The sequence below is a fragment of the Lathyrus oleraceus genome, chromosome 1 (assembly GCF_024323335.1).
Source record: "Lathyrus oleraceus cultivar Zhongwan6 chromosome 1, CAAS_Psat_ZW6_1.0, whole genome shotgun sequence".
NCBI lineage: Eukaryota > Viridiplantae > Streptophyta > Magnoliopsida > Fabales > Fabaceae > Lathyrus > Lathyrus oleraceus.
In genome coordinates, this window is record NC_066579.1 from 382,478,706 (window position 1) to 382,506,067 (window position 27,362).

Below are 27,362 nucleotides of genomic sequence, written 5' to 3' on the forward strand. Positions count from 1 at the left end.
CTTCTTAGGTATTGGGAAAGATGAAAGAAATATTAATTAGAGGGTATAATTTGAAAAAGTATATTGGAAATTAAAACAGATCATTTATTTTGGAGCACTTTTTTATTTCAAGTAGGTCATTCATCGTGGAATGAAGAGAGTATTAATATAAAACAAATTTAAACTAAGCATTGTATTATGATCGGGACATTCAAGGCACATACCTGTGTATGAAGTTGAAGAAATTCTTTAGGATGGAGATATCTACTCATATTTTCATAATTATCGATGATTATAGTTTGATGTTTTCAACGAACAGTTTTTGACCATGCTAGACAAACCACTAATCTACAAGTTTATGGAAATGTGACATTCAGAGACTAGCTCCTTCCACTTACCATTAAGAGAGATAATTGTCAAGCTAGATGATGTCTTCGTCTCTGTTCATATGCCATTATCCCAAGACTTCTATGTCAGCTCTTGATTAATCTCGAATCAGCCACCATAATTAGAGAGAGGTATTTGGGAGTGTCAATGTGTTTGTGGGTGTTTTTAACAAACAATCACGAATTTAATTCATTTGTGAGATTAACTCGAAAAATCTCAGAAGCAATATATACAAAAAAAATGCACAAGAAAAAGTGTTTGAATCAATGCAATAAAAGAAAAGTGCAATAAATGACATTAAACAAAAAATGCATTAAATGATAATTAAAACAAACTGTTTCAATTAAGGAAACATGAAAATAATGAAAGAAAAGGACACATGCTCATATATTTTCTTAACAAATTGTTTTGCTCTTTGACCTAGATACTCCAGTTCTATAAAGAAATATATCAATTTTGTGACCTTGATTACAATACATGAGTATTCGACAATTTGTTCCTATGAAGTGGACACATGATAATTAAAACAAACTGTTTCAATTAAGGAAACATGAAAATAATGAAAGAAAAGGACGCATGCTCATATATTTTCTTAACAAATTGTTTTGCTCTTTGACCCAGATACTCAAGTTCTTTAAAGAAATATATGAATTTTGTGTCCTTGATTACAATACATGAGTATTCGATAATTTGTTCCTATGAAGTGGACACATATCAAGAACATGCATTTCAGTCTTCTGAAGCACCGCCAAATTGTCAGAACATGCAAATTGTTGAAAAAACATTATCCCACATCTGTATCTACTCTAAGAAGCTAACTGCCTTCTTGTCGAAGGTAGTTTATGGAAAACTCTAGTGTCAAGACAACTTCTTTCAAGTATTTGGATTCCAAAATATCCTAAGTTTTTTACTTTTGTCGAACATTTCAACTTCGACATGGTGTCGAAAGATCAATTATATATGTTCTTGAGATTTTTCCAAACCATATCCATCACGCTAGTTAACACGCTCCCGTCGTTGTGTTTGTTCCTTTATAAACTCGTCAATAAATATTACTCCCTCCGTTCCACAATGACTAACCCAGTTGATCATTTCACATATATTAAGAAAAAAGAATAAATGAAATAGAGAATGATACTTTTACTAAAATACTCTTATCATGTATTGGGATTGATGAAACTAATATTAATTAAAGGGTAAAATTGGAAAACGTGCATTAGAAATTGAAACGAGTCATTCATTTTTAGACACTATTTTATTCCAAATAGATCACTCACTGTGGGGCGGAGGGAGTAACACTTAGTATTTCCTCAACGTATCATTATTTGTTGCCTTTTGTTCAACTAGAAATGTCAGACTAAAATGATGGTTAATGTTTTAGATGAGGTTAGGAAGAACATGGGTGTTCATTTCATTTTGGCCTGGCTACGAAATATGTATATATGGTTAGTGGCACATAAGAGATATGATGTTGTGGTCAGGACTTATATGTTATATTTGGTTGGTTACACAATCTTGGTAGACAAGTTACATCATTATATTGACAAAATACATTGAACTGTTCTTTAAGTTTGGATACCACTTATTAACATGGGTATGCGATGATTTGATGATGCTTTATCACTACTTAGAGGCTATTAATCTTGATACGAGGTTGTTGTGAGGGTATATGAGCAAGTTATGCAAGTAAATATTTTATCATAATCCATCTCTATATTTATGTAAAGTAATGTAACATTAGTTATTATTTCCTAATACAATGTTGCAAATACAGTTTTCTACCTAATGTGATAGGAAAGATGCCTCCCACTAACGGATCTTCCACGGAGACTAGACGGCCAACAAACATTTTATGTCTTAGTTCATTCAAGAGTACAAAAGTAATATTAATGCATTGTCACCAGATGATGTCATTTGGCCACCATACACAAATCATTGGGTGCTCCTAGGATGTGATAACATACACTATTCTCAAATTGTCACAACATACCTTTTAGACCGATGTCTCTCACAATTTAGATATGTATATGGTATCTCAAGACCAACCCCTCCTTTTCCAGGTAACGTCAACTCATGGTTTCGATAAAACATGTTGAATTGTGTCTAGGCATTGCAAGCAAATGCATTGCATGTGACGTTTCCTAGCCGGTGCTTAGAGAGTTACTTATACTTCTTCTACATTACATCACATCCTCATATTCTACATGATATCACATCCTCACAGCATCCCTCTTGATGCATATGATATTGGACCACCTTCCAATACATATGGACATCTACCACATCTCCACCTCCTAGTGTATCTGATTGATAGAGGCTCTAGATGACAATTGTTCTTGTAGATGACATCACAGGTTTGATAAAACCAAGTGGCCAAGCTTATGAGCTTACTTTGCAAATGTACATATTTCACATGGTGGATCCATTTAGATCTGTACTTATTTGTTGAGTTTGTATTACATAAACTACTTATGATTTATGGTTTGTTGTATTAGCTAAACAACTATATGGATGAAGGACACTTTGTAACATTCTAGTCCAACAAAAGTTGAATATGGGCCCATTATAATTCATACCATTTTAATTTAGGAAATATATTTTCCCACCCTTATATATTCTCCCAGACCCTTGGTAAAAAGTCAAAAACGTCCCCTATTTTCGGATATGCGTCTCTAAACGCACAATTTTCTCACTTTTCTAAAATTTAATTCAGACATGCATTTTCGAATTTGTTTTGGGGTTTGTTCACAGATGCATCTCCGAAATAATCCTTAATTTCAAATCCAAGGGAAAATTCGGAGATGCATCTCCGAAAGTGTTTAATGTATATATAACGTGCGCCTGACCCCCATCTTCTCCTTCTTAATTTTTTGAAACTTTTTTGAGATACCATTGGAGCTCGTGAGCAACATGTATCCAATATGTTTTTCAAGCTTTTTAAATAAGGGGGAAGTTACTTGATCATTCCAGGATCAAACGTGATAAAGCACAAGAGATGATGGTCATTTATTGGGGAGTTGACCTAATGGAGTTGACCTATATTACATGCGTAGAGGGAATGATGTTCTACGGTTGTTTCGTGTGTATATTGATCGGGCTCAGCATGATGACATCGATTGGGCACCATACAACTCTCACCGGGATAATGTTCCCTTCGATCCAATTTCATTTTACTCTGGATGGTTGGCATATGGGGAGAATTTGGTGTGCAGGTATTTGTTGGAGCGATGCATACATCAATTTGGATATGTGCAGATCATTCCGAGATCCCCCTTCGTGTCTGCTTCTAACAGCATAGTCCACATACATCTTGATAACATATTGACAGACTACGAGAGTCATATGGTACTAGAGGAGTATCAGAGTATGTCAGTCACAAGTCAGTGGTCTTATGTGGACGATTACATGACTTGGTTCTATAGTGTCTCACACCCTGTTATGACATCAGACGCTCATGGACGTTCATCTAGGCCTGCTCATGAGGATATCCTGAAGAATGAGCAGACCAAGGATGATTAAGCCATTGGCATGTTGCTAATCTGTCAGAATATTGTGTAGATTATGTATGAGGGCCTAAATTCTAGGCTGTTTGAGAGAGGTGTCGATGATGCGGTTGCTCTAACATATTGCATTCTTACCGAGGAAAGGAATGCCTTGGGTTACTGGCATTAGAGAAAGAGTCACGAGTTTAGGATTAGGTATATACGTGTAGGTTATGCTTTTATTTATATTTGGGATGTTTTTGTATTTTTTATCATACTTTGAGAAAAATGTTCGTAATATGATTGGATGTTTTTTAACTAACACATTACCTTGTTCTATAATATTCATGTTTATTAATGTTTGAATCAAATAATGGCAATGTTAGTCTAATTAAAATGACTCTTTATTCATAAAAAATACAAACTTGGGACAATGTTTATGCCAAGAAAAATGCAGAAAAGATTTTGAAGATGCATATGCAAATTTATCCCAGAAATCTTCGTAGATGCATCTCCGGACTAAATTTTTAAAAAAATGGTCTTTGGTGGATTCAGATATGCATCTCCGAAAAAATCTGAGGGCATTTTTGGGTTTGTAGAGATGCGGCCCACACTATAAGGGTGTGAAAAGAAATTGTCTTAATTTATTTTATTTTAAAAAAAGAGCAAAACATCCAACATTTTGACCAATGGGCCCTCATACATAAATAACTAAGGGGGTTTCTTAATGCACTCTATGTATTACTATGCCACTACGTGAAAATACAAAAATGTCTTCAATTTCTGCAGATGCATCTCCAGACGCACCCTATGTCAATAGAATTTTGACTTAACGTTAAAAAATACATGGAAATGCATCTTCTTAAATATTACGGAGATGAATATCCGAACGATATTAGTTCTAAACGTGTCAGAACTCTTCTCCTTCCCCACTTCTAAAAAACACTATAAACATTTTTTCAAACTCTCTCAACTCACATTCTCTCAAAATCAATCAACCAAGTTTAAAGCTTCTTCCATCAATATCAAATACAACAAAGAGATCATTTAACACTGAAGTAAACTCTTAATTTATAAGTTTTTTATGTAAACTTTTTTGAGTTTTTGTATAAATGAGTAGAAATTGATGATTAGGTTAAGAAATAGATAGTTTTTGCATGATTGATAGTTTATACATACTAAAAAACGTATTTGATGGTTAAAAAATGATCAATGCATTATTTTTGGGGTTTGGTGGTCTGCATTACCGCCATTGACGTAGTTGAATGTTGCAGGAAATCCGGAGATACATCTCCTGAAATTTTCAACTTTTGGATTCCCAGGAACCGAAGATGCATCTTTGTAATTTATCTGTCTTTTTTTGTTGCTTTTCTCACTTTTAGGGTTGCTTGTAGTAGTTGTGTGACACTTGTTTGGTATACTTACAGGCATTATGGATGATAGAGACGATAAACTGAGGCGCATGAGGATTGCACATCAGGCATCTCCCCGGGGGAAAAAAGTCAGGTTTTAGAGGCTCTTGTTTCCTCTAGCTCGGTTCATGCATAGGCATCGAATTTTGGGACTCATATATATCCACATTCTTCTTCACGTAGGATATGGGTGTCACTTACTGATGCATCACTGCCTCCATCTCTTCGTAGGCGACATGGTTCACCTATTTAGGCACCAGAGATACCCGACTCATCTGAGGCACTTGAGACACCAGTGTCATCCTAGGCACCAGAGGAACCTCATGTTGATGAGCCAGTGCCACCTCGGGTTATGAGGCTGACGACCTAGGTGCATGTCAGGCTCTTGAGGCTGATGAGCCAGTGCCACTTCAGACATTTGGAGGAGGCCCTGTAGAATTGTCATTGTTGCCTCTTTACCCGGACCATATTGTCGAACATATTTAGGACGAAGAGGTAAAATTACTTGTTTTTTTTAATTACATTTATTATTATGTTACAAGTATCTAACATATATTTACTTTTCTACTGGACCGTGATCCGTTGAAAATCATTAACCATGAGCGGAAGACTACTGACTTGCTTCAGTCTACTGACGAGGGGTTTCAAGTTGCTTTGTCCCTATCTAGGATGAAGGACTTGCGCAAGACCGATTATGTTATGGTCAACCACATAATGCTTAATACATTTGTGGAGAGAAGGCACATTGAGACATCATCATTTCATCTAGCACTTTGTGAGATGTCTATAACACTCGACGATGTGTCGTGTTTGCTGCATCTTCCGATTAAAGAGAAACTTCTAGATCATAGGATGATTAGCAAAGATGAGCACTCGGGTTAATTATAGACTATTTAGGAGTTGACCTAGCGACTTCCATGAGGGTGATGGGAAAACCAGAGGGGCTTATTTCGACTATATTGTATATTTTGACTTTATTGTGTATCAGCTAATGACTTATTTTGACCATATGGATTTATATATTTCATTTTTTGCATATCGATTGTATGGCTTAATACTCATCACATAACATGGTGCTTAACATTTACAAATAGTCATTTTCATCTTAATAACCATAAAACTAACTTAACTTGCATTGTTCTGATAGGTTACTGAGATGCATCTCCATAAATCCTAAACGGAGATACATCTCCGGAACAATAAACGTGTAAAATAAGAATTTCAGATAGGGATGTATGGGGTGTGTTTTAAAATATTATGAAGATGCATATCCGAATCAGTTAACATTTTAACTTAAGACAATGTGCGTCTGGAAATGCATCTTCGGAATCTGAGGGGCATTTTGGATTTCCCATAAGGTATTTTTCCACCCATACGATGGAATAAGATAGAGAGTTTATTATGGTACCATAGATATTTCTACTGCACCATATAAATTTCCATAAATGCCCCAAGTTTCCGGAGATATATCTTCGGACGCACCTAAATGTAAGATAACGTTAAAATATTCCGGAGATGCATCTCCATAACATTTTGGAGCATAAGAGTCGCGTCAGACTCTTCTCCTTTCTCGTTTCATATTTCTTAAATCACAACTTCAAACTCTCTCAATACATTATTATACACCAAATCAAATTTCATCAAACAAGGCTTAGGGGAACTCAAGGGAACATCAAACTTCATCTGTAACATCATTCAACTTCATTAAAACCATCAATTTCAAGTAAGTTTTTTGAGTTTTCGATAAATGTTTGAGTTTTAGTGTAAATGAGTAGAAATCAATGATTAGGGTTAGAAATGTGTAGAAATCACATGTAAGATAGTTTAGACATAGTGTATAAGTTGTTTGTTGGCTGAAAATGGTGATCAATATATTATTTTTTTCAACTTGCATGTGGTACATTCATCATTGACACAACTTCTGAGTTGCAAAACATTCCGGAGATGCATCTCTGGAATTGTTCGGCGTTTCATATACTGCAGGAAGTTTCAGAGATGTATCTCCGAAATGTTTCAACGTTTTAGTTACCTGGTGCTTCCAGAGATGCATCTCCAAAATTTCCTGCAGTATATATATATATATATATATATATATATATATATATATATATATATATATATATATATATATATATATATATATATATATATATATATATATATATATATATATATATATATATATATATATATATATATATATATATATATATATATATATTTTCTTGCTTGTGTGTATTGTTTGCGTGCACTAATGGTATACCTTACTTTAACTTACAAACATAATGGCTGACAGACATGACAGATTGAGGCATGACAGGGTTGCTCAGTACGATCCATTCGACGGGAGTGGAGCCAGCAGGTTCCGGATGCTCCAGGTACCTCCGTCCAGGCAGAGCCGTTTACTTCTAGGGCTCGTGTTTCTCCTTAGGCCACTCCATCTTCTTCTTTCCGTAGCGAGATTCACCATCTGAAGCGTCACTTCCCCCATCCTCCCGCAGGCGTTAGGATTCACTACTGCCACCTCTTACGGATGATGATGTTGTTCCAGTCCCACCTCCCACTGATGATGATGTTGATCCAGTGTCACATCGGAAGGGTGAGGCTGTTGATGCCGAACCAGAGGCTTTTGGAGGAGGTCCAGTTGATTTTTCCTTACTTCCTTTGTATCCAGACCATACTGCCAGACATATTTGGGACGAAGAGGTATCATTAGTTGGATTATTTTTTTTACCTAAATTTTAATTGCTGACATTAGTAATTTCTGACATTGATTATTTGAGACATTGATTATTTCTAACATTGATTATTTCTGAAAAATTTCAGGAGCGTGATCCCAAAAGTTTGTTAACAACGAGAGGAAGATTGTTGCATTGCCTCAGTCGAATGAGGATTGGTTTCAGTCGGTTATGACCTTATCTGGCCTGAAGGACCTATTCATGACGAGTTACACTCTGGTCAACCACGAGATGCTTAATGCATTCGTGGAGAGATGGAACTCTGAGACCTCGCAGTTTCATCTCCCGCATGGTGAGATGTCTATCACACTATCGCATTAGACGATGTCTTGTGTTTGTTACATATTCCGATCAATGGGAGATTCCTCGATCATGGAAGGATTACAAAAGACGAGACAATCAAGATGATGGTAGAGTATCCGGGGGCTGATCTAGAGAAGGCGGTAAAGGAGGTGGATAGGACCAGGGGTGCTCATGCTAGGTTTGAGTTCCCGAGGAACATCTATGTGACTGAGATCGAGAGAGTAGAGCAGGTTGATGGTGATGCTGAGCAGGTGACGGTCCACAGATCGCATGCATTGAGAGCATACCTATTATTTTTGGTTGGCACTTCGATTTTTGTGGACAAATGTGCTACTTATATTGACGTCATCTATCTATAGTACTTCATGGATCTCCAACGGATCCATGAGTACAACTAGGGGGCGACTTGCTTGGTCTACATGTATTCAAAGTTGAGAGATGGTTGTTTGTGGAAGACGAAGCAGGTCACAGGCAGTGTGACACTACTGGTGGTAATAATTCTTGATCTTTGAATGTTTTTTGTCATTTTCATTTCCTATTTGCAAAGCCATTGCTAATGATTCGTGTCTTCCAAACTTTTTTATTTCATGCTTGGATCCTCCAGCACTTCCCGCACATCACTGGTTGGGCGAGTATGCCCGAGTACACTGAGGTTATGTCGCGTGTTATTGCTTTTATCTCGCTTAGAGGGAACCAAGCAGTCGAGCCTTTCAGACTCTATCTTGATCGTTCCGAGCGCGTAATGCGGTAGTTTAGCTACACTCAGACACCCTACTGTCTTTGCTCCCCATGCCTTGACACGTAGACAAATAGAGAAGATGTTTGATGATTATGGGAGTCATATGGTACCGGAGGAGGCACGAGATACCATAGTTATGAGCGATTGGAGCTACATCGAAGGGTACATCAGATGGTTCTTCAGGGTGTCACATTCATACATGGTGACCAAATAGGTATAAGAGGCAGATGAGGTAGATATGAGGTTGTCAGACACGCACAGTAGTAGTCTCTTATTATTTTGTTGTAGTATTATAGTCTATACTTTATTTTGACAGTCTTGTTACATTTTGGATCTCGATTGTACAACATTTGTGACATATATTGTTATTTTATTTTTGACACACAATGTATCTCCGAAATATTCATGGATATGCATCTCCGATACAATTCAAATGTAAATGACTTCTAAATTGGTTATATTGAATGTTTGAAATGGTTCCAGGAATATATCTCCGGAATATTTCAACGTTTATTCAGAAATAGGTGCATCCGGAGATACATCTCTAAAATCTGAGGACATTTAAATAATTTCGCATGATGGCTAAGTATCTAGAATGCATTAAGAAATTCTCATAGTAGCATAGCAAGATGCCCAACTTCCACGAGTAATTGCAAAACTAAAACTCATAAAATTGTTGATTGCAACGTAAGAAATAATGACAGACTTATACTGCAGAACAATACCAGCAAATATATTAATATGATGTTGTAATTGAGAGTATACAGTTCTTGAATATAAATGCGAACATTAACAAAATCAGATCTATTGTCAATATATAAATCAGATCAAATATGCACAGAACAAAATCAGATATATGCCAACAGATAAGTCAGATCAGATGCACGAACAGGGACGAAATTTAGTCATATACAAGAACTACTGATGCATGTATATTTTGCATAGTAATTTGGTAAAGCAATATAGTAGAGAAATAAAGTAATTCACAAATCTTGTAAATTTGAGAAATGTTTGATTTCAGTTCAAACATCTCATTGTCAAGTCATTCCAAGATAATACAAAAAAAAAACTACACGGCTTGAGACCTTGATAGTAGACTATCAATAACATAACAACTAAATAAAATATAAAAAGAATGTGTCAAAACAAAACTCTGATCAGCTCGAATGAATCAAAGTTTTTGATTATAAATGAGTAACAGTTTAGGAATTCCCTTCCCCGTATAACAACTTATTACAACCAAAACCCATTAATAATCCTCACCTCTAAAACTCAAGTAAATGAAGAGAGAACGGATTATGCAACTCTACTTACTTTCTTCTTTCCCTCTTTCTTTGTAGGACTTGCCACTTTTTCTTTGATCATTCTCGACAAGACATCTGCTTGCTTTGTGTTCCCTTCCTGATTAAGGCTCTTGATCAACTCATCACGGCTACTCCAATCTGTCGCACCTCTTTTCTCCAGAATTTTACATAAGACGGAATATGCATTGAGAGTCTTTCCTGCTGCTAAGAGAGTATCTAAAACCTTATCATAGATTGAAAAGTCTATGATAATGTCTCTCTCGAGAACAAAATCTAACAATCTGAGGGCAGCAATCGTCTTTTCTTTCTCACATAGAGTAGAAATAAGGTGGTCAAAATCAGGCTCACACCCATTAAGCATAAGCAAATCAATTCTGCCCAAAGCTTCTTCAACATGGCCTCTCATGAGAAGGGCCTCCAATATCTTTGGAACCAAGTCCATATTCTCCTTCACCCCCTTCTCCACCATAATTTTCATTACTCTGCTTGCAGTCTGCACCCTTCCATCTTCAAACAAGCTCTCCGTAACTGACCTGTAAAGAGATGAATCTGGTTGATGCCCACCTTCAAGCATGTGGTCCAAAGCTGTTTTAGCATCAGCTGGTTCTCCTTTCCTCAAGTAACTATCAATAAGCAATCTATAAGAATCTGCATCACTAGGAACCCCTCTTCTACTCATGATTGTTGCAATCTCAAGTGCAGATTCAGGATTGCCTTCTTTTGAGTGCCCACGGAACAGGTTGTTGAAAGCAACAGAATCCAGTACACCCTTTTTCATCAACTGCCGGAAAAATGTTTCTGCTTTCACTGTCTTCCCATTGTCACACAGATACTCAATCATCGGATTATAAGCACTAGGTTCCATTTCAAAGGAATTCTCTGGCCTCAAAACAATATCCTTTTCAATTAACTTGTCCAACAATTTCTCTGCCCTGTCATACACTTTAGCCTTACAGAAATTCTCAATCAACACGCCATAATGACCCGCCTCCGTTGGAATACTCAACCGCACCATCGCCTTCAACACATCCACAGCAGCATCCAAGTTACCAGCTTTACACTGACAACTCATCAATTTCATAAATACAGAATTATCCTTAGGAGCAATATACCTCTCCACCATCTCCCCCAAGAGATTACCAGCCTCCACCAATTTATCAGCATCACACAAACCCGGCAACAAAGTAGTAAAAGTAACTGCATTCGGCTTAATACCACGAGATTTCATCTCCTCGAAAACCTCAACCGCCCTATCAACCTTCCCCACATCAACACACCCCTTCAACATAGTAGTATAGCTAATAACATTAGGAACAATATTCTTCTCTTTCATTTCCACAAACAAACTCTCAGCCTCATCAACTTTCTTAAACCGAAAATAACCATGAATCAAAGTATTATAAGTCACAACATCAGGCTCAATACCCTTACTTTTCATATCTTCATAAAATCTAATAGCAGTATTCAATCTCAAAGACAAAAACATACCCCAAAGAAGAATATTATAAGTATGTCTAGTAGGTTCAATACCTTCCCTCAACATAGCATTGTAAAGCCTTTTCGTCATCATGTACCTTCCCCTCCTCAAAATCACTTTAAACAAAGCATCATAAGATTTAACACTTTTCTGATCCAATTTCTGAAAGATCTTAACAGCTTCCTGAACAATCCCAGCACGACCATAACCTTCAATCAAAGCAACAAACATGTCTTCATCGTAAGGAAGATTCTTTTTCGGCAAATCAAGGAGAATACAACGGGCATGGTTTAATTTGGAAAAACGGGTAAGGATTTGAAGCATTTTGAGAGTGGTGTGTGCGTCATGAGTGAAGAGATTTGAACGTTCAAGCCAACGGTAGAATTTTAGGGCTTGATCAGGGTTTGTGGTGGCGTGAAGAATGTTCCAAACGAGGTTGGAATCGAATTTGGGGGCAATTGAACGGATCGAGTTCTGGAGACGAGTTGTCCAGACACGGTTTGCGAGCATGCGGGAGACTATGAGTTCAGGATTGGATTGCGAGGGTTGGGATTTGGATTGGGGTTTGGGTTGGGGAGGAGGTTCGGGAGGGGAATGGAGAGGGAGAGGGTGGTCTGGTTCGGAGAGAGGTTCGGCGATGGAGGTGGAGGTGGAGAAACGGGAAGAGAGAGAGGTGGAGGGGAAGACAGGGTGGAGAGATGGACGCCATCGGAGGAGCTTGGAGTTGTTGGAAATGAACGCCATGGTTGGAGAAGAGTGAGACTCTGCAGCTTCAAAGCTTCAGTTTCAGTGGTATTAGGGTTTAAGAGAGACACTGAGTTTTTTTGTTCGTTTGCTTTTTTTCTCTTTGTTTTCGGTGTCAATAGCAAATCATGTTAGTGTAAATTAGATTGACATTTTGAAATTAAATTTTTATTGCATTAAAAAGTTTCTTTGGGGGGATTTTAAAATACTGCGTAAAGAATTTTTAGGATTTATTTTTAATTGATTTTATAATTTTAATAGATTTATAGCACAGATATATGTTTTATCAAGTTTAAAATAATTTTATTTTATGAATTTAAATTTTTTTAAAGGATCATACATATTTTAAAACAATATTTAGAAAAGATTGTGGAGTTTGTGAGATGGAATTATTTTATTGACATAAATAAATCCGTTTCGGCTCGGTTCCGACCGCCTCCGCCCTAAAATTAACGAAAAAAGTTTGATTTAATTGTGAGTGTGGGGAAAATCTATTTTTTATTTATGAGGGCGGGGATGCTAGGATCTGCCCTGCACCCGTCTATTAAATTTAATTTATTTCGTTTATTTTTATTAATTTTATTATTTATTTATACTTTTTTTATTACAAAATCATGTTTATGATATTTATTTTTTAAAAATAAAAATAAGCAAGCAATATGTTTATGATCTTTATTAACAAATATATATATATATATATATATATATATATATATATATATATATATATATATATATATATATATATATATATATATATATATATATATATATATATATAAATAATCAATTTATGCGGGTGGGGGCGGGTGCGAGGAATCCCATCCCTCGATAGGGGCGGGGGCAGAGGATCAATTATTAGCCCCGACGGAGTTTGGGGGCGGGGACGGGTCTGGGTCTGGGTCTAGGAGGCGGGGTGAGTCTGTGTCTGCTTTAACCCGCCCCGACCCGCCCTGTTGCCATGTCTATATTTCATGCATGAGTGCTGTGGTTGGAAGACGAGTCTTGCCACATTAAATGATGACGACAAATATTGAGTTTATTCTTAAGAAAGAAAATATATAACTAATATTTCGTTAAGTCAGTTTAGTTGATAGATGTCTATAGACATCAATTATAGGGGCGTGAGTTCAAACCTGCGACATCCAATTTGTTCACCTTTACAACGTGATTTTAACCACTAGACTATTTGACCCAAAAAAATTAGAATCAATGAAGGACTCACAAAACATCTTTAAATAACTCATAAATTATCTTAAACCATTTATATTCAAGTTGTTTTCCCAAAATAATAGTATGTCTCATGGAGAATTGATTCATCGTTGATAATGTAATGATATCATATGAGATTGTCCATCACATAAGTACAAGAGACAGGGAAAGGTAGGGAGGTAACGGTAAAAATTGATATCAAGAAGACTTATGACATGGTGGATTGAATTGTGTGAAGGACATTATGATAAGAATGAGATTATGTGCTAGATGTGTGATTTTGATGAATGTGTGTATGCAAAATGTTAACTACCAATTGTTGGTGAATGACGATAGTATGGGTTCATAAATCCAAAAGGACGGTCGAGTCAAGGTGGTTACCTATTTATCATGTATATTCAGGGTTTCTCTACTCTCCTAAACAAAGTGGAGGCACGAGGAGATATACATTATGTCAAGGTGTGTAGGGGAGCCCCGCTCTTGACACACCTATTATTTGTTGACGATTATTTTCTATTTTAAAGGGAATACGTTTGTGAAAATACCCAAATAAAGTAGATCATTTAGTCGTATGAATATGTATCAGGATACCTTACAAAAGTTAGAGATACTCTTTAGCAAAAACACTCATGAAGACGATAAAGATGCAATCAAAAATATTCTTCAAATGTAAGAAAGTTTAAGCTCTGTAAAATACTTGAGACTATCATTCATTGTATAACAACATAAGAAAGCTTTATTTGGGTACTTAAGGTGTATAGTTTGGAGGAAGATTCAACAATGGACAAAAAAATCATATATCTAAAACAAATAGAGAAGTGTTAATCAAATCAATGGCAGAACTTATTTCAACATATTGTATGAGCATAATACTTCTACCAAAACGATGGGGCGGAGATTAAAATATTGATTAACTCATTCTAGTGGGGGTGAACAGAGGGCGAGGGAAAGAAATTAATTGGCTAAATTGGAACATATTATTTATCAGAAAGGAACGTGAATGTGTGGATTTTCATCATCTTTATGGATTTAATTTGACTATGTTAGGAAAATAAGGTTGTAAATAGTTAACCAATCAAGATACTAGTGTTGCTCGGCTTTAAAAAGCTAAATATTTCCCCAACATTGGTTTTTCAGGGCCCGTATAGGCCATAACCCAAGTTTTGTTTGGCATAATATCGTCACTTCACATGTGTTGAACAAATGAATTCAAACATAAGAGAGTGTGATTTGTGGATGTAAAACTTTTTCCACAAACATTAAGAAATAAAATGCTTTTAAAAGAGTTTTATGCAAAAGAAAGATTAGGATCAAAATTAAAGATAATGAGTTGAAAAATGTAAGAGAAAAGGAGAAAGAAAAACATGCACTAAAGTTTATCACGGTTAGTACCGAACCATGTTGTCTACATTCATTTCTCAAGTAAAGAACCTTGAGATTTTAATTGACAACCAAAAATTTAATACACGTTTAACTTTCAACCTGTTCATCAAGCTTTTATCATAGGTTTGAATTATTACTTTTACACATAGTTTTTATCACATGTTCAACCTGCAAATTTTATATTGTACAAGTTTAAGAGAAAATTTTGTTTTTATTTACAATAAGATCATAATAACAATAATGATTACAAATAATATATGTATATAATGAGGTTTCTCTCTCTCTCTCTCTCAAACACACACACACAAATAAAAAAAATGGGAAGATTTAGTTACAATTGGAAATAAAATTTAGATATCTTACTCCCTAGATCCTTAACTTATATTAAAAAACAGGGATTCTTAATCCAATTACAAAAACTTATGTTTCATAATTTAAGAATCAATTCTAAATTGTATACAAATTATGATAATGTATATTATTTCTCAAATTGCTCGTTGAGAGGTATAAAGGATTAAATCCCTTTAAATAAGAAATATGGTTTTTGATCGTAATATGAATCACGCAAGGGACCCCTTAACTATTAAGGGATCGATAGAACGAATCACACTTTCATCACTAAATATACCTGCTAAAACACCATTATTGTATATAAAAGGATCTTTTATCGAACAAGAGAATCAATCATATATATATATATATATATATATATATATATATATATATATATATATATATATATATATATATATATAAAATTTTAAGAATTATATCAGTAATTTCGACTAGGCGATAAATTTACAAATACATTTCTTAATTATTGTTGTCGGCCACAAGTAAATGCCGATTGCTCGCCCTCAGAGGTGTTGTCTGGGCGGTTTGACCGCCGACTGATCTAAAAGACAGGGTCATCGGCTTCGAAGGCGACCTACCTGGTTGTCCGAGTTGCATGACTATTCGACTGGGGATCGAGAGAATACATGTGTTAAACTTGTATTGGCCGACAAACCTTCAATGTTCTTTCGGCTTTATAGCATGTAGAATCTCCTAAGAAATTATGCTTGAGATGTATGTGCTTATAATTTGTCTTTTTAGAAATGTGACATGGTGTTGGGGACTTCAAATGTCGATGGAAAGCCATGTGGTCGTCTCTTACTCCATCGGGTTTGATACCCAGCCGACCATCTGATCATTCGAGTTTCCCCATACTCCTTTATCATCATATGTCTCGAACATCTTGTTGCCATTCGGGACCGAGCTCTGGTCGTTCTAATAATAAGACATCAGACATGATCCTTTAACAATGATGAGACATCCGACATGGGCCGATCGTGGTGGCATCTGGGTATAGACATCTCTCGAATGCAATTTCTTTTGTCTTTGTTTGAATTTGTGTTGAATCTTAGATCAGATTTGTGGAGATCTATCTAAGGACTTCTTTTACAGTTACAGACCCAAAATATTGCTACGTTAGAGGCAAAATGGAACTCAATCAAACCTAGCTATGTGAATCTTACTCCGGATCCAATGGGGGTCTATTGACAAGCCCCGGGAGGAGTTACATATCAAGATTCCTGGTTGAGCTAAGCTCAACTGATCTTGACCGGTCGAACGTCGTAAATTTGAATCTAGATTTGAGGATATCTATTGTTGTCTTCTCACCGTGGTTCGAGATCAAGATGAACGATCAATCAAAGCTAGATTGGAGTTCGATGAATTTAAATGTTATAGATCCGAGATCTTCACTTTGTGAAACCTCAATTTTCCCCCAGAGACGCTTTCAGATTCCATATCTGAGAATCATACTTGATCTCGTAGAAATTGGAAATCGATTCTCACAGACGACGTCAATATTCCATTGCGGAACCAGAATTGGAGAAAATTGCAGAAGCTATGGCGGAGCGAAGCTTCGTGAGTGATTCAGTGATGTAACTTCTTGGACCGAAGGTTGCGATCGTGATGAACCTAGAATCTGAGGCGTTGATCTCAAACAAATGTTGTTAATCTCTGGTACGATGGATCAATGGGGTGCCTGTACGGTTAGCACTCCAACGCCTAAGTCAGTTTAGGGTTCAAGATAATCATAGTGAAAGTGGAGATTAGAGATTGTATATCTGAAATCCTCTAGAAACAATATTTATACCTCAGGTTCAATACAACGAGCGAGATTAGTGAGTCTGAACTTATTACGGCTTTGGATGATCCCATAATAGACTTTTTGAAAGACATAAAGTTTTTGTTTTGTGTAAAAGTAAATCTAATTTTTTATTTGATGAAATAAAGCTGAAAATTTTATTTAATTTTTTTTTTTGAGTTTTTATTGTAGAATTAATAATTATTTATTAAGTTATAAGTAAAAAATAGACACTTAATTTAAAAATTATTTACAATACAATTAAAGGTAGAGTATTGTTAGTAAAAATTAATCTAAAATTTTGAGTTTTTATTGCAGAATTAAATTTTCAGTCAAGATAAACCTAAATTAAAAAATATTTATAATATAGTTAAAAGTACGTATTATTAATAATGATTAACCTAAATTTATAATTTAAAAATAAGTATTAATTAAATTTATGGTATAAATTTAAACAATAATTTCAACACTAAAATATACATGATAAAAAATCCTGATATATATGTTTTTTTGGAAGAACTTTTGATTAAAAGTATATTAATTTCATATAATATGAAATTGAAAAAATAAATATAATCTTACCAAAAGTAATTGAAATATGAAAATTAGTATAAATTTGAGGTGTACAACTAAATAATTATTATGATAGTTAAAGTTTATAATTATAGTGCAATGTAATGGATTTTCAAATGTCTATAATGACTTATTTAAAAACATAAAGCTTTATTTTGTCCAAAAAGAAACCTAAATTCTTTTTATTTGATGATATAAATAGAATTTTAAATGGACTTTAAAATATCTATTATAATATAACATATGCAAAATGACTTGTTAGAAGACATAAAATTTCTTTTTGGTGTAAAAAAATAAACTTTTTGTTTGCTGAAATAAAGCTGAAAATTTTACAAACTTTTTTTTTAGTTTTTATCGTAGAAAATTGATAATTATTTATTAAATTATAAGTGAAAAGTATATATTTCAATTTAAAAGACATTTATAATACAATTAAAAGTAAAGTATTGTTAGTAAAGATTAACTTAAATTTTTTAGTTTTTATGGTAGAATTGAGTTAGTACAATAATTATATGGGTACCCCATCCTTTCAAGTCCAACCTCATATTTGTTAAGTCATTAACTAGTACATCCTTTCAAGTCCAACCTCATAATTGTTAAGTCATTAACTAGTACACTCATAGTTGTGTTGTGTTAACATGCCTTATTCAAGAGGGTACATTATCTACCAAGAAATAGTCTTCGATTAACCCTTTAAGTAAGTCATCCTATACAACACCATGTGATCTTTCATATGCACTTGTCTCGCACCATTCCAAGCCTCTCATCCATCTTATGGCCTTTCTTTAGGTTACCGACTCTTTGTAACATGTTTCATCTCTCTCTATATATATTCATGGTTGCAGGCATTTAGGACAACTCAAATCATTAACAACCCAAAGCATTTGAATAGTTCCGAAACTTGAGTTTTTTTTAACACACATAGATACAACAATGGGTTTTCATTTATCTAGTATCATCATATCAAAGGCATCAACTTCAAAAGGTTTGAACATGCCAAAAGGATATCTAGCTGTGTACGTAGGAGAGAAAATGAAACGGTTTGTGATTCCCATATCATACTTGAACCAAACCTCATTCCAAGAATTATTGAGCCAAACTGAGGAACTTTTCGGATATGATCATCATCCAATGGGAGGTCTCACTATTTCTTGTAGAGAAGACGTTTTCTTAGATATTACTTCTCACTTGAACCATTAATCTGGTTCTGAAGTCAGTTATGGTATCAAGTTTTCAATCCATTTTCGATCGCAGTTCTGGCATAAGTAATATCGGCTAACACTTTCAGAATACTACAAGACTGACAAATAGATGGCCAAGTTTCATATCAGTTTAGTTTCTTACCTTCACAAGATTTTTTCTGTTGTTGTTATTATACTTGCTGTAAAAAAGTTCTATCTCAATGAAAATTTTGTTATCACTATTACTGTATTTCTATATATTTTTCCTTAAACATCATATCATCTGAGTTTGTAATATTTTTCCTCATATTATCTGCAACTTGTGTCGTGCGTGACTTTTTAATTTTACTATAGTATGAGTTTTCCCCTTGTTTTTGGCAACATATATTACCCATTTTATTATATATTAAGTTTGTACTTTTTGTATAGAAGTGAAATATAATGCCAAGGAAAATAACTTCAAAAAGCATATGCAAGATAATCTATCACTTTGTAAGACATCTTGATTAGATATACCACCCATGGGATAATCATATTTGAATTGTTCCTTTGCTTGGTTCAATAAGTTTTGAAATGATGGTTGGTTCAAGTATGATACATGGATCACATCCTCTTCAAAGAAACTCTCTTGTATGAAAGAGAGTCTCTGACCTATCAAGAAGTTTAATCGTCCTTGTACTTAAAGGACTTAAATAAAAGAAAGGAGCACAAGTCATCATTTATTGGTGAAGGATTGTTCGTAAAAGATAATTTCTCGAAGAAGGATGGTAAGCTTGAGAAGAAGAAGGGTAAAGATCAACACAAGTCATATGGTGGTAATACTCATGTTATTAGGTGTTAACATTATAAACAGGAAGTTCATACAAGAAAAGAATGTCCTGATAGGTTGAAGAGTTATAACGATAGCAAGGATAATGGAAATGCAGCCATTGTTCAAGATTATTATGAATCATCTGATGTTTTGGTGGTTTCAAGTAGAACTCCTTGCAAGGAATGGATTATGGATTCAGGTTGCACTTGACACATGACTCCAAATAAAGATGTGTTTGAGGAATTATGTGATCGAGATGGTGGATTAGTATTGCTGGAAAATAATAAAGCATCCAAGGTTGCAGGGATTGGATTTGTGAGATTCAAGATACATGAAGAGTCAATAAAGTTGTTGACTAGCGTCAGGTATGTATCAGATCTTAAGAAAAATTTGATTTCTTTTGGCGAATTCGACAAGAAAGGATATGTTTTGAAAAGAGAGTAATTTATCCTGAAAGTCATAAAGGGGTCGAAGGAAGTCTTGAGAGGCATCAAGATAAAAAGGTTGTATATCCTTGAGGCCGGGGTTGTAAGTGGTTCAGCAAATTTTGCATCCCCAAAGTCTATGCCGAAGACAAAGCTATGGCACATGAGACTTAGTCATGTCATTGAAAGAGGCCTTGGTGAACCGGGAAAACAAAATATGCTAGGTGGTGACAAGGTCGAAAAGCTGGAGTTCTATGAACCTTATGTATTTGGAAAAGTTTGTAGAGTGAAGTTCAACAGATGCAAACAAAAAACACATGGATCTCTTTATTACATTCATGATGATCTTTAGGGGTCTGCAAGAAGTCCTTCACACTCAGGCGCAAGATATTTCCTATTCATGGTTGATGATTATTCATGAAAGTTGTAGGCATTCACTCAGAAAACTAAGGATGAAACCTTTGAAAATTTTAAAAGTTGAAAGACTTTGGTCAAAAATAAAACTGGAAGGAAGGTCGAGAGATTCAGGACTGACAATGGCCTTGAGTTCTGCAATGAAACCTTCGAGAATCATTGTGTTATATTTGGTATTGTTAGGCACAAGACTGCAACAAGTACTTCTCAGTAAAATGGCATGGTTGAGAGGTTCAATCGTACAATCGTGAAAAATGTTAAATGCATGTTGGTCAGTGTTGGATTTAAGAAGGTGTTCTGGGATAAGGTTGTTGTAACAATAACATATATGATAAATAGGTGTCCTTCGACTTCCTTGGGGATGAAGACACCTGAAGAAGTTTGGCCAGGTCATCCACCAGATATCGACAATCTTAGAGTATTTGCTTGTGTAACATATGCTCACATTAGGCAAGACAAAGTAGAACCTAGAGTTATGAGATGCATGTTTCTTGAGTATCCTGAGGGAGTCAAAGCCTATAGGTTGTGGTGCCTAGAATCAAGTCACAAGAGGTGTATCACAAGTCGTGATGTGGTTTTCAATGAAGTAGATATGGCATTTAATAAAATTGATGATGCTAATTAAAATACAAAAATCTCTGAAGAAGAGCAAGAACAAGAAAAGTTTCTTATTGAGGTGGAGCACTTGGGAAATGAATTGAACAACCATGATGAAAATCCAGATGAATTTGATGAAGAATAAGAGAACGTTAAAGCAAATAAGGAAATTGTTCATGACTACCTTCTATCAAGAGATAGGTAGAGAAAAGTCTTTAAGCCACCTCAGAGGTTTGGTTATGAAGACCTCATAACTTTTTCCTTAATCTCAACAAGTGAGGTTATCGATGAAGAATCTAGAGATTGCAAATAAGCTATGAGGAGTCAAAATAAGAAGGAATGGCTAAAAGCCATGGATGATGAGATGAAATCTCTTCATGATAACCACACCTGAAAGCTGATCAGAAAACCTGCACGGGTCAGGTTAGTCATCTATAAATGGACTTTCAAAGTAAAAGAAGGAATTGAAGGAGTTATGCTGAAAAGGTTCAAGGCGAGACTGGTTGCAAGGGGTTTCACTCATAAGGAATGGATGGATTTAAATGATGTATTCTCTCATGTTGTGAAGCACATATCCATTAGACCACTCCTTACTATGGTGACTAGGTTTGACCTAGAACTAGAGCAGATGGATGTCAATACTACTTTTCTATATGTTTATCTAGACAACACAATTCTGATGAAGCAACCTGAAGGGTATGAAGAAAAAGATAAGGAGGATTATGTGTGCAATCTGAATAGGTCACTATATGGCCGGGAGTAATCTCCTAGGCAATGTGTCATACGGTGAACTGACTTTGTGTGTTTTTGCTTTGGAAAGCAAATGTCGCGGATAGCAAGAGTCGCCACCGAATTTTCTTTTATCCAATAAGGAAAGGTGGAAAAGAACAGGAAAGACCTTAATTAGATTTTGGGTTCGGGAGGTACATTATACAAAGGGAAGGTGTTAGCACCCTTTGTATCCATGGTTATCCATGGGCTCTTAATTGCTCGATCACTTATGTTTGTCTGAAAAAGTGTTTGTGAATTGCTTAAAAATGTTTTGAAAAGAGAGTTTAACTTTGTAATGATTCTTGTACGAATGTATACAAAGGATTTATCTCGTTTAACTTTGAAAGCGGTTTAGAAAAATATAACTTGGTAACGATTCTAGTACGAATGTATACCAAGTGGTGATTTTCTAGTATTTGCAAAATGTGAGGTATGAAAAATGTTTTAGGTTGTGAGCTAGCAATTAAGAGTTATACCACCCAAGGTCTTTATGGGCATTTCCTATCCTTATGAGGGTAAAACTGTCCTTACTATTGAGAAGTAAGTAGTCTTATCCCTTTGGATGTAAAGGGACATCGTAGGGTCATTGTTTGGTCATTGAAGGCAACATTTGTAAGGATACCTTAGCATTCGAAGGGACGATCATCATTTAACCGTAGGCTACAACGAAGGGTCATCGAGGGACAAAATCATATATTCGCAGGCAACATCCGAGGGACTATGATTTATTTTATAGGGACATGATGATTTAATCGAAGGGTCTTTGCTAAGTGTATCCCCCCGTTCGCGGGACATGACCGTAAAACCGTAATATCGTAAGGCAACAAAGAGAGGTCCAAGATCACATATTCAAAGGCAATATTTTGTAATCAATTAGGTAGTTGTAATCAATTATATTATAATCAATTAAGTAATTAGGATGAATCTCCACGTTAAAACTAATTAGGTAATTAGGATGAATCTCCACATTAAAATCAATTAGGTAATTAAGATGGATCTCCACAAGGGTATCCCACAAATAAAGTGGAATACCTTAGCCAGCTACCTTTGCCGGGAATATGTGAACCCTTACAAAATTCAGCAAACAGGTCAGAATACCGAATCAGGGTGCAATCGAGAGTTGCACCATAAAAGAAACATAGCAGTAGGCAAAATAACACATGGTTAGGATAAAACAGATCAGAACAGAAAAAAAAACAGCTACTGTCACGTTCGCTCCTGCCTCGCCTAGCGAAGGCTTAGCGAATGCTCGCTACACGCTCGCTTAGCGATGTGCTAGCAAGCGGCTTCGGGTTCTGGTTTTAATGGCAGTACAATTCCAGAAAGTTCCACACCCTATGGCATCCATCACAGAAATTTCATGGTTAAACGTTCAAGACATTCACACATACTTAAATCCACATGCGAAACTTAAGATATTTTTATAAATTCAATCATAATGCCACATGCCAATTAAGAACATAAAGCGATAATAGTAATGCAAACCTGTTTGCAATTGAATTGCAACCTTGAATTGGCAAGTTGGATTGAATTGGGCGGAGGTAACCTTGGTGCAGATGGGTTTCCTTCAGGGTTTCCTTTAGGGTTGCTCTGAATTCTCTGGGTTAGCCTCCAGGGTTTGCTGTGCCTTCTCTCTATCTCCGGTTTTGTTCCCTTTTTTGTTCCCCCCTTTCCTGACTGAAGTTGTGGTATTTATAACGCTCTTTTTATGACCTAATGGGCTCAGAATGAAGCCCAGAATTTTCTGGTATTCGCAAGCTTCGCTAGGCGAGTGGCGTAGCGAAGGGTTCGCTAGGCGAAGGAATTGCTCGCCTAGCGAGCAAACCAGTTTAGGCCATTTTCTGGATTTTGTCCTCCATGTGCTGGGTCCTTGTTCTTTTAAGATCAATGCCTTGAAAAATAAGTTGGAGTGCCTTAGAAATGCCTTGTAATATTAACGGGCAAATTTTGGGGTATGACAGCTGCCCCTGTTCAATATTCTTGAACCGAGAGATTTAGAATGGTATGTACGCCATTCGTGGTCTGGAGGTGGAAGATTATTGAACACTAGAATGCCCCAAAAATTTGCACTTGTTAGTCAGAAGTTATTCCTGATGGAGGTGGGCTTAAAGATGCCATCCAGGAAGTTTGATGATGAAAGATCAGAGTGGATCATACGCTGCTGGGGATAAAGGATCAGAATGGACCATATGCTAGATCGTATCTGAGTAGCAGAATGAGTTATCCATTAGGCGGGTGACTTCGCTGGGGATGCAAGATCAGAATGGACCGTACGCTAGATCGTATCTGAGTTGCAGAATGAACCGTACGTTAGGCTGTATCTAGAGGTAGAATCAGAATGGATCGTACGCTAGATCGTATCTGAGTTGAAGATCCAAATGGGTCGTACGTTAGACCGTATTGGAGTTGCAGAATGAGTCGTACGTTAGGCCGTATCTAAAGAAGAAAGTAGTCGTACGCTAGACTACACCTCGGAATGTACCGTACGCTAGGCAATATCTGAGGATTTGAAGATCCAAATGGGTCGTACGCTAGACCGTATTGGAGTTGCAGAATGAACCGTACTTTAGGCTGTATCTGAAGAAGAAAGTAGTCGTACGCTAGACTACACCTCGGAATGTACCGTACGCTAGGCAGTATCTGAGGATTTGAAGGTCCAAATGGGTCGTACGCTAGACCGTATTGGAGTTGCAGAATGAACCGTACGTTAGGCTGTATCTGAAGAAGAAAGTAGTCGTACGCTAGACTACACCCCGGAATGTACCGTACGCTAGGCAGTATCTGAGGGTTTGAAGATCCAAATGGGTCGTACGTTAGACCGTATTGGAGTTGCAGAATGTCAGAATGGATTGTGCGTTAGATCGCATCCGAGTTGAAGGAGTCATATGTTGAGCTGAATCAGAATGAACCGTACGTTAGGCTGTATCTGATGATATTTGCTGTATTTGCAATGAATATCTGGGGTGGGCTTAAAGATGCCACCATTGGGAGGATATCAGAGTGCTTGTCAGAATGAATGTTCATATGGATTATATCTGAGAGATGTAGTTGAATCTTGAATGTAATTGATAAAGATGTCCGTCTGAATGGACCTTTGTTTTGACTGTACCAGGAGGATAATTAACCTGAAAAATAAGGTTAGCTTCATGCCATGTCATGATGCATGAGATATTTTATGCTTATGAAAATAAATGCTAACAATGTATGCATGCGGATGCTGTGAAATGATGTAATGAATGAATTATGCGTCTGAAAAGTTTTTTTCTGGCGACCCCCTGGGGAAAATAAATCCCCATATTCTGGTTAGAGGTACTTGTATTGATGACCCTTTCTCATCTAGGGATACTTAATTTCTGTCTGATGGTAGAAATATTTAACAGAAGCCTGGCTGGGGGTGGAAGAGATGACCAATTTGTCTAGTAATGCCAATTGCCTCTGGGGAATAACTGGCTTTGCTGGGGAATAGAATTAGCCACGGATTCATTGGAAAGCATGGTTAGACCTTCTCCTCGATCCTGAAGTCTTGTAGTAATCGCTATTTCTATTTTATGCATGCATTTTTGGTACACATCGATCATATCCAAATGCATATATTAATTCAAATTAAATCAATGGACATTTACGCAAACAAAACAGAAAAAGTAAAACAAAAGCATCTTTTTGGAAATAAAATTATATTGATTTTGAAAGAGGGTCTATAAACAGGAAATTTGTGTACAAGGAGACAAAAATCCTAGTCAGAGGAAATCGTCGAGACACCAAAGAAAAAGCTATGAAGAAAAAGAGTCCTATTGATTTTAATTCTGCTACTGTCATTATGTCTTCAAGCATCTCATCTCCTGCTGTCGGATAGAAGTGATTGGCTTGTTCAGTCCCTTGAACTTGGATGAAGCTGTCTGAAAACGGGACATAGTCATACGCTTTTAATCCCTAATTTTTGCCTGGACCACCTTTTCAGGTTTTCAGTCCACCAGGATACCCCTTTTTGCCCAAGCCGCCTTTTCAGGTTTTCGACTTGCCGGGTGTACATTTTTATATGTTTATCCCTAATTTTTGCCCGAACCCTTTTGGTTCGCCGGGATGCCCTTACTTTTGCCTAGGTATGTCGACCTAGCGGGTCTCTTTTATGCGTAGTATTTTTTGACTATGTCTGCATTCACGGGATGTGGGAAGTCTTCGCCATCCATCGTAGCAAGTATCATGGCTCCACCAGAGAATACCTTCTTAACTACAAATGGCCCTTCGTATGTGGGAGTCCATTTGCCCCTGGGGTCACTTTGTGGTAGCATGATACGCTTGATCACCAATTCTCCGATTTGATACACCCGTCTCCTAACCTTTTTGTTGAATGCCTGGGTCATGCGCTTCTGATATATCTGCCCATGACAAACAGCCGCGAGTCTCTTTTCATCAATCAAATTTATCTGATCGAGTCGAGTCTGAATCCATTCATCCTTTGTAATCTACACACATTCGCACCTTACCATCCTTCTTTGGCACTGATACCACATTAGCAACCCATTAAGGATAAGAAGTAACAGCCAGAAAACCTGCATCAAATTGTTTCATAACCTCGGCTTTGATTTTCTCAGACATTTCAGGACGCATGCGGCGAACCTTTTGCTTAACAGGACGACAATCTTCCTTCATTGGCAAACGATGCACTACTATATCAGTATCCAATCCTGGCATGTCTTCATAAGACCAAGCAAAAATCTCTACATAGTCATGTAACATCTGAATCAATCTTTCTTTGATACTGTTTTCCAAGCCTGCTCCTATTTTGACTTCTTTCTTGTCTACTTCGGTGCCCAGATTTACAATTTCAATTGATTCCTCATGCGGCTGTATAGACTTTTCTTCTTGCAGTAACAATCTGGCAAGTTCTCCAGGTACTTCACAATCTTCCTCACTTCCATCCTCGGCTTGGTAGATCGGATTTTCAAAGTCATAATGAACAGTAGTAAAACTATTATCAACAGGATCCAGAGTGGGTATGGATCTGCAATTTGTTACGTGAGTGTGTGTAAGAAAGCATAACTTGTTTGAAAGACGACAGGAAAGATAAAGAGCGCGATATTTGAATGCAAAAGGTCCATTGATTTATTGAATGTGAATATGCTTATGAAAATGATAAAACCCTTAACAAATTAGCTATTGTGCCACGGGCATAGACACAACGCTTTAAGAAGTTCAATTGTAAAAAAACTAAAAAAGTTGCAACACTAAAATAGACAATAACAATTACTCCTGACTAAAGGAAATCGGGATAGTGTCTTCAGCCCTCCAATTATTG

At 36.2% G+C, this 27,362-nt stretch overlaps 1 protein-coding gene across 1 annotated transcript; it reads right to left on the minus strand.

Moving 5' to 3' along the window:
- Positions 1 to 10,019: 10,019 nt before the first annotated feature.
- Positions 10,020 to 12,689, minus strand: LOC127138359 (pentatricopeptide repeat-containing protein At2g37230). Its single transcript, XM_051064795.1, has one exon. The coding sequence runs from the start codon at positions 12,563 to 12,565 to the stop codon at positions 10,337 to 10,339; it is 2,229 nt and encodes a 742-aa protein (XP_050920752.1). The 5' UTR covers positions 12,566 to 12,689; the 3' UTR covers positions 10,020 to 10,336.
- Positions 12,690 to 27,362: the final 14,673 nt, after the last annotated feature.